At 34.4% G+C, this 9,641-nt stretch overlaps 1 protein-coding gene across 1 annotated transcript in view; it reads right to left on the bottom strand.

Moving 5' to 3' along the window:
* The window catches only part of LOC107610866 (probable leucine-rich repeat receptor-like serine/threonine-protein kinase At3g14840), a 41,817-nt gene continuing 34,856 nt past the window's right edge, over positions 2,681–9,641 (bottom strand). Inside the window, exons 20-24 of the mRNA XM_021109250.1 lie at positions 4,944–5,062; positions 4,628–4,838; positions 4,015–4,252; positions 3,479–3,629; positions 2,681–3,088 (exon numbers count right to left, since the gene is read on the bottom strand). Of these exons, the coding sequence (XP_020964909.1) occupies positions 2,711–3,088; positions 3,479–3,629; positions 4,015–4,252; positions 4,628–4,838; positions 4,944–5,062 (1,097 nt within the window). The 3' untranslated portion in view covers positions 2,681–2,710. The remainder of the gene's footprint in view (positions 3,089–3,478; positions 3,630–4,014; positions 4,253–4,627; positions 4,839–4,943; positions 5,063–9,641) is intronic.

Genomic DNA, 9,641 nt, shown 5'->3' with positions numbered 1-9,641 from the left:
GTGTGACTAAATAATATTTATAATTAAGTATAATTAAATATTTATAATTGATTTTTTGTAGGTTAAATTATTTTGTTAGTCTTTATAATTTTACTAAATTTATAATTAAATTTTTGTAATTTTTTTTTTAATTGAATTCTTAAACCATTTTATATATTGTAGTTGAGTTTTTAACGTGATAAAAACATTTAATTTAATAGAATATTCCATCTTTAAAATGAATTTATCATAACTAATTGCCTAAACTCTTATCTTATTTTTTAGAATGACAAAATAATTTTTTTTATCTTCTTTTTCACACTTCAATAAAAAATCTCTTCCTTCCTTATTTGAAATAATGTGAAAAAGAAGGAGAGAACTATTTTGTCATTCTAAAAAATGAAAATGAATGACATTTAGAACTTAGACAATTAGTGGTAATACCTTCAATTTGGAGATAAAATATTCCATTAAATCAAATATTTTTATAACAGTAAAAATTTAATTACAAAATATAAAATGATTTAGAAACTCAATTGAAAGGAAAAAAATAGGTACTTAAGTGCAAATTTGATAGAATTATAAAGATTAACAGAATAATTAAATTATCGGTTCTACTAGGTAAATAATGAAAGATGTAAACAACAACAATGGGCTACTACAAGCCCACTAAATATAAAAAAAAATATATTATCCATCCTTACTCCTAATTACACCTTTCTCCATTTTCATTACCCTATTTTCACCGCAGTCACTCCACTCCCCTCTCTCTCCTGTCACACTGCCAACAATGCTAGCAATGCCGGACTTTAGCGTTGCAATAAAAAAAAAGATCCATGTACAATAAAAAGTAACATCCATCGAATTTAAAAGAAACATCCACGGACAATAAAAATAAAATATCCATGTACAATAAAAAAAATCGGTAATGTACAACAAAAAGTAACATCCATCAGTCTTAAAAGAAACATTCATGTATAATAAAAAGTAAATATCCATGTACAATAAAAAGAAATATTTGTGAGGTTGTGCGACGTGATTGATGGAAGGTGGAGGGCGCTCTGCGTTGCGGAAGGAGAAAAAGAAAAAGACCGAGGATGGCGGAGGGACACGATTGAAGACGACGATGCGAGGGGTTCCGCAATCGTGTCATCGGCGCGACTTCTCCCTGCAATAGCAACGTAGAGCCCAACGATATAGTAGAAGCGGCATAGGGCAGAGACAGTCTCCATGGCGCGATGGAGGACGAAGCTAGGTTGTCTGCAGTGGCACGATGGAGGCGCGACGAGGCTGGGCTGCCTGCAGCGATAGGCGGGATGGAGGCGCGATGAGACTGGACTACGTGCGACAGCTGGTGAGGCGTGATGAAGCACGGATGCATGCGGTGGTTGCAGACTCATGAGGGAGCCAAAACGTGTGCGGTGTTTTGTGAGAGTCCGGTGGAGGTTGCGGAGAGCAGGGGTGGGGCGCGGTACAAGTGTAATGGAAAGGATTTATGGTTGTTGATGGGGGAAGGGAAAAACGTGATTATAGGTGGGTATTTTGCTAATCTTTGTTATTCAAAATGTATTTACTGTTGATTATTCAAATTTTAATTTTTAAAAAAATTTAAAATTATTATTAGTTGGTGTTGTTTATGTTATATATTTAATGGAAGTGTTGTTCCTCTACCATTTTCCTTAAACTATTTTTTATTTACCACGCGCTTTCCATCTAACTAACCACACACTCTTCTGCTTGTGTTTTCTCCTTCTATAACTTCTTTTCGCATTCCCTCATTTCCTTCTTTATCTCATTTTTTATTGCATCTTCTTTTTCTTTTATTTCTTTCTTTTTTTTTCTTTTGAATTTTTTAAATTTTATATAAAAAAAGAATTAAAAATAAGAGAAATTAAGCAAAAAATAAAGTGAAAAAAGCACAGTTTATTTTGTGATAAACATAAAAGTTTAGGAAGAGGAACGAAAAAAATACAAAACGATAAATGTATAAAATTTTTATGATAACTACCGAAATTTTGAAAAAAAAAAGCACATGAAGCAACATATTTAATATAATTATTTGGTTATATATATCTATTTTGTGTTTAGTTTTACAAATTCTTGTGTTTAGTCTTATAAATTTCTGTATTTTTGTTTTTAAAATTTGTGTTCTTCATTTTTTATTTTAGAGACAAATTTTTTTAAAAGAACATAGAAATTATTAGATGAAAATATAAAAATAATTTTACATTTTTTTTTATTTCATTTGGAGAAGCCAAAAAAAATAAAGCTCGAAAGAGAAGGAAGGGAGGAGAGTAAGAGTATAAGAAATAACCATTTTAATGAAAAAAAAAAAGGTACAAGAGTAAGTGTAGAGAAGACAATGCATACTGCATTTGAGAGTGGTAATATTTGATGGTTATTAGTGTTTTGGGTTATTGGTCTAATTTAAGTGTTTAACTGAATTTGATTAACAACGCTTGGTCATAGACTCTATCAGTATTATATATTTCAGATCTTTATTCTATGGTTTACTAATAATAAGGCCTAAGATGCCAACTTATGGGCAAACATGCATAATAAATTAATAATTAATATAAATCTTAAATACAATTTTTTAATTATTTTATTGTTCAAATAGATTGAACAACTTCTAATTTTAGACATTACACCATTATAAAATTATTCACGTTACATATTCTCACACACAACACTTTAACGATTCATATCCACTATTTGATCTGCAACATATTTAATAATTTTGATATTCTCTCTTCTCTAAGTAAGAAGAGTCCAAATTTAATGGATACAAATCTCTTGCAGAAGTAGACGAAGTAGTCCATGGATCCTCCGTTGAAATACTTTGATCTTCAAAACAATACAATCTCATTGCTTCCAATTTCTTCTCATCCAATGCCTCACTTGGCTTATCAAAAATTGGTTCTTGAACTATAATTTTGCCTTCTAACATACTTACCACTGAAGACATGTTTGGTCTAAGTGTTGCAGACACATTAGTACATAGGAGAGCCACCTTAATCATTATCATGGCTTCCTCTTTATCAAAGTTTGAGCCCAATCTTCTATCAACTAGCTCCATTAGATTGCCTTTCTCTTTCAACAAACGTGCCTGGTATAAATAATCATAAAAGAAGGTAGCTAACTTCAAAGTCAGTAATCAATTCGATTTTATCAAATTGAGTGATATAGAAGCAATTATAGACTTATAGTTGTGTATATTTATAACAAGTTGAGAAATTTTCGAAGAGTTTAAACCTCTAAATATTTTTATGGCAATATGCATGTCACATTTGTCCTTATAGAACCTCTAAAAAAAAGTTTGTTAGAAGTTAAAAACACAACATTAGTTTAGCAATTAATTATAGAAAGCTAATTATAAAACAACAATTTATTATATATATTTCAAATAACAAGTTATAATCTCAAAATGTTTTATATTTCTCTCCAGAAGAAAATGCAATCAGATTAATTCTATACAAACTCTTAAGAAAATACTTACCAGATCAAGCAGATAAATTACTTCTTCTTTCTGCCGCAGAGTAGTATTAGTCTTCCCAGTAATGATTTCCAAAGCAACAATTCCAAAACTATAGACATCTGCTTTGTCAGTTAAATAACCATGTATTGCATATTCTGGAGCCATATATCCACTACATAATAAATATGAAAAAGTTTATAGATTAATACATTGAATTTAGATACCTGCTGCATCTAATTCTATTTTTTGTTCTGTATATTAAACAACAACAGAAATAACCAAACCTAAAAATTATATTGCTTTGTTATATGTTACTCTATCTATTCCAAATACAAAAGCTCTTGTACTAAAAGCCTAGAACCTTATATTTAGAATAAAATTCAATTTATGTTTTAATCACTAGACGTTTTATCCATGATGACAAATTGACAATTGACAAGTTGGTTAAACTGAATGTCTTTCATATATATCATCACTATACAAGCTAATTGAGCAAGTTATATTTATTAGATAAATTTTGCAAGGAAAATTATTTTAAATATATGAATGTAACTCACTATGTTCCTGCTATTCGGGTGCTAATATGGGTATTGTCCTCTTCATCAAGTTTGGCCAAACCAAAATCAGATATCTTCGGATTAAGATCTCTATCAAGCAAGACATTTGTGGCTTTAATGTCTCTATGAACTATCTTCAATCTTGATTCTTCATGGAGGTATGCTAAGCCTCTAGCAATACCAATACAAATGTTCTGTCTTGTTGGCCAGTCCAATTTTATTTGGTGTTCCTTTGGACCTTTATATGTGAGTATAAAATATTATAAAATATTTGTCACCCATAAAATATTTATCACGAGATATGAAATACAAAAGTAAAAAAATACCCATAAGAACAATTTTTTCAACCCTAAATATTTGTCATAATATTTACAAAATTTTATTTTGACCAACATCATCATTGTTTAACTAAAATATTTCGAAAATGTTTATCAGTAAACTCCATCAAACAAGAAAAGATTGTAAGTGAAACGAATTCAAAATATGATCAATTAATAAAGATGTTTTTTAATCACATAAATAATCTATTTATATGTGTAATTAAAAATAGACATGTTTTTTGACCTGAAAGAATAATGTACAAGGTAGTAGACCAAAGTATTATAAGAATTACCAAATAAAGCACGAGCAAGACTATTATTTTGCATGTATTCATATACCAACAACAGTTGATCTCCTTCAACACAGCATCCATAGAGTTTAACGAGACAAGGATGTTGTAAAGCAGAAATCATGCCTATTTCATTTAAGAACTCTCGATTCCCTTGCCTTGATTTTGAAGAAAGCTGCTTTACTGCTATTACTATACCATTAGATAACTCTCCCTGTATATAATTTAAGTGTTGTTAAAAGAATATAATGCTCAAAAGTACTAAGCATGCATCTCATTACAATATAATAAAATCAAGATAGTGATGATTTAAAGATACCTTGTACACGGGGCCAAATCCTCCTTCTCCAATCTTGTTGGATATATCAAAATTATTTGTTGCTATTTTGATTTGGCGTAAAGAAAATAAACTTGTTTGGATATCTAAACTTGTAAATTCTGGAAATTAATTAAATCAAAAGAAAAATTAGAGAAATTATTTAAAAATTATAATGAAAATGACATATACAAAATGACACTTTGGATCAACAATCATATGATGAATGAAGAGAAAAAAGAAAGAAGGAAAGGATTTAAAGATTTTTCACTCTATCTTTTATTTTAAAATCACAGTCTTGTAAATTCACTTTAAAACTCTTCATAGCAAGTTATATAGTTAATTTAGAACATAATATGACTTGGTCACCTTAACTGAAAATTGCATTGTTTAATTTAAAAATAAAAATTGATGGTTCTAGTTGAACTTGAGAAGGGGGGGTTGAATCAAGTTAGCTTAAAACTTTAAGTTTCAAACTCTGTTTTTGCTGTTGCTCGAGTTGCAGGAGATTATTTGAAATAGTCTCATACGCAAAAAATTAAAAGTGCAGAGAAGAGGAGAAAGAGGCCAGCATGTATCCTGGTTCGGATTCTTTGTGCCATGAATCCTACATCCAGTCTCCACCACAAACCATGGTGGAATTTTCACTATAATTCTCAGGTTACATACACCAATACTATTGAATTACTCCCTAATTCAACTAGTATCTACCCCTAAGCTTTCTTCACCAAAGCTTAGCAACCCAAAGTGCTATCCCAACTTGGAAGGGGAATCTACACAGATTCAATTCTCACCAAGTGCTAACCCAACTTGGCAAGGGGAACTAATCCTAGTTCATAAACCCAAATTACATTAGAAAAATAAACAGTGGCTATTTCTGCATCACTCTTGTCTTTTCTCTCTTGGCTTTTGATCCTCACATGATTGCCTTTTTCAAAGCAAAGAATAACACAAGACAGCCATAACAATAAGTCAGAATTAAGCTTGAGTAGAAGAAAGAGATTTCAGCTCTATATTAGAGAAGGTGCTCTGAATTGGTGTGTGCTCTCTTTTCTTGACTTGAAATGATGGAATGAGTCTTCTTATATAATTTCAGCTAGGCTTTATTGTAGCTTCATCCTCTTTGCTTTTTCTTGCTGCCCGTTGGAGTGGTCCTTGATGGCATGCAGTCCTTTCTTCATTTTGCTCCACCTCCCCTGCTGTCCGAGGAGCTCTCCCACTACCTCTGCTGTCCTTGGTGTTTCTTTCTTCCTTGGCATGTTCCTCTTTTCCATTCTGCTCCATTTCCTTGCTGCTACTCTATGCAAGTTTGTGTTTTGCATAACCACGATCCATAGCAGTGCTTTTGGTGATGTCCTTGCTTGCTTTCTCAAAGCCACACTTGTCCTTGCATGATACAGCTGTCCTCATATTGCTTTTAGCAAATATTTACATAATCATTTAATGTTGCTGAATGTGCTATGAGGAATTGTTGGACTCGGTTACTTCATTAAGGAACAATGTGAGCTGCATTTCTATTTGCTTTGATGGGCTGCTGCAATATAAGCTAGTATGCTTGGGCCTGCCATAATAAAGCACACATTAAACACTATTGAGCTTTCAACCCAATTGAATGTTTGTCATCATAGTGTAACCTAAAATCAAACTAGGCTTAACAATCTCCCCCTTGATGACAAACATGATAAAATAGGGAAATTAAAGAAAAATTTAAATGAGTTAAGAATACTTCCCTTTGATGACATTCGGATTGTGAGTTGCTCCCCCTGAATGCTAGCATTGCTCCCCCTTGATCATGGCTTACATCTTTTCCTGAAAACTTGAAAGCAGCCAAGACCAATATATCCAAACAATATATCACAGTTATGGAAGCACAGAGCACAGAGCAATTAACACTAAGCACAATACTAGATAGATCATAGCACCACAAATCATTGTTCTTAACTATTACTATTAATCCCTAAGCCAAAACTAACATTCCTTTTCTTTTCTCCCCCTTTTGTCATCAAGGGAGGAAAGGAAAAAGCAACCTGTACAAAATTTGTTAGTGGCTGGTGCATATAGTTGAAGTAGCAGAGTAGTTAAAGTCTTTACAGTCATCCAGAATATTTAACAAGTTCAAAAGGAAACTAAGTCATAATCACAGATGAGATAAAATGAGCTAGGCATCAGAGTTGGATTCATCAGAGGTTCTATCGTCCTCCCCCTCATTGTCAGATGTGGTGAGGCCAACCTCAACATCCTCCACAAAGTCTCTCAGAATGCGAATCCTTCCTTTGGTCTTCTTAAGAGCATTCTCCTCCAAAACTTGATTCCTTTTGCGCTCAGCACCATGATGGAGAAGGAGGTCAGTCAGATTGATAAATTCTTCAAGCACATTCTTCAGAATGCGGGTCATGACCTTGATTGTAGTGGATGTGGAAGGGGGAATCAGAGGATCCTCATCAACAGAGGGAACATCAGTGCTGTCATCAGTTTGGCGACGCTTGGGAGCTGTTTTCTTTACTGCACCACCCCCTTTAATATATGAGTTACAATCTATGGCAATTTCAGCCCCAAAATCAACATTGTAATATTGAAAAATTTTTGTAAGAAGCATGCCATATGGTAATGCATTTTTGGTACTGACACAAGCATACATATGCCTTACAAGTAAATAAGCAAAAGAGATAGGAATTTTTGAAAGCAATGCATACAAGACCAGTGTGTCACAGAATGAGACGCGTTGAAAAGAGCCGCTCTGAGGCAAGATGACATGGTTCACAATCCTATGCAGCTGGGCACGGACTGGACCAAGAGACTTATGAGTTGGAGTGTTACCTTCTAAGAGAGGGATATTGATGCAGACAGTACTTAGGGCATCAAAGTATGAAACATTGAGCGTTTCGTCCCACTTACCAGAGGTGTAGACATCAGGGCCTCGATCCTGGTAATCTAGGGCTTTGCCTAGGTGATATTTGTCAAGAATAATCACTTTGCCTTTAACAAAAGAGGCGATTCTCCCTTCTTTGTAGGACATGTTGCTATAGAACTGTTTTACCAAATCAGGATAAATTTTCTCTTTGATGGACAGTATGGATGTCCAACCTTGATATGCAAACAATGGGGTAAAGTTCAGGCCTTTCCTACGGAGTTTGTCAAGATTGACAAGCTTCGATGGACAGAGTTTACGCTTGTAAACATCTTTGCAGAAAAACAGATGGTTCATGAGAGATTGAAAACGACGACGATCAAAGGACTCATCAGGAAAATCAGCATAAAATGACTTGTAAGCAATAGGATTTGAGAGTCTAGGTTCAGCAACAGGACGGAGGTCAAAGCCAATGACTGTACCGCGAGTATGGCGATTCTGAGTGGGGCGAGTCTCTTCGTCTTCGTGAAGAGGCCTCTTTCCTCTGGAAGAGCTAGGTTTGGAAGAACTAGGCTGAGACATGTTTGGTGGAGGAGGAGGAGGTGTAGGGCGAGGGGCAACACCAGGGCGGCGAGCGGTGGTCTTCGTGCGGGCCATGTCAGGAGAAGGGTTTGGTGGTGGAGATGGAGAGGAATGAGTGGGGGAATGAGAGGGAGAAGAGTGTGTGTGATCAGAACGGTGGGTGCCGCTGTGGGAGCCTCTGTGAGCAACTCTCTTCTTTCGAGCCATATTTATAGAAGCACTGGTTCGGAGAAGATGAAAGAGTGGAGAGTGGTGAGTGTGGTGTGAATGGATGCATGCAGTGGGAAGTTATTATAAACTTAGAGAAGTGTAAAGGTTGCACCTTGAAAAAATAAAAATCCCAACTTTGAAAACGTATAGGAAGTAACAGCTGTAATTGTTGTACGTTGCAGATGGGAACAAAAGCAAAATAAAATTTGGATTTGAAAACAAATGTTAAATGAGGCCCAAAAACTTATTTTCAAAAAATGAAAAAGCAACTATGAAATGGGCTCAATTGGATTCAGTAAAGAAAGCCCATATGTCGAGACTGCTCCAGCACGTGATGTTCATCATTCAGGCTTGAATCCAGTAGGCTTCATAGTGACCCAATGAAGGTTACTCATCATCTGCCAAAGAAAATCTCACCGCGATTTATGAGACAAAATACAAAAGATCTCATTATCAGAAACATTAAGAAAACAGAGATGAAGTTAGAATGCCCAGTTCTGTTCTTAACTTGCAGAACCTCTCCTCTATCAGTGGTTTGGTGAATATATCAGCTAGCTGACCCTCAGAATTAACAAACTGAATATCTAAATTTCCATTTTGCACATGTTCTCTTATAGAATGAAAATGAACTTCAATGTGCTTTGTTCTTGAGTGCAAAACAGGGTTTTTGGAAATATTGATAGCACTCATGTTGTCACAAAATAATGGAATATTTGAGACATTCAATTTATAGTCAGCTAGTTGAGTTTTCAGCCATAATAATTGAGAACAACAAGAGGAGGCTGCAATGTACTCAGCTTCGGCTGTTGAAAGTGCTACCGTAGCTTGCTTTTTGCTAGACCAAACAATGAGGGATTTCCCAAGAAAATAGCACATGCCACTTGTGCTTCTTCTATCGATCTTATCCCCAGCAAAATCTGCATCACAGAAACCCACTAATTGAAAAGAATCAGTCTTAGGAAACCATAACCCATAATTAGTGGTACCAAGTACATATCGGATGATCCTCTTGACAGCAGAGAGATGTGACTCCTTAGGCTTTGATTGAAACCTTGAGCAAA

Source organism: Arachis ipaensis, chromosome B08, assembly GCF_000816755.2.
Source record: "Arachis ipaensis cultivar K30076 chromosome B08, Araip1.1, whole genome shotgun sequence".
Taxonomy (NCBI): domain Eukaryota; kingdom Viridiplantae; phylum Streptophyta; class Magnoliopsida; order Fabales; family Fabaceae; genus Arachis; species Arachis ipaensis.
Note: the sequence above shows the minus strand (reverse complement) of the source record. Positions and strands in the feature narration are given on the sequence as shown.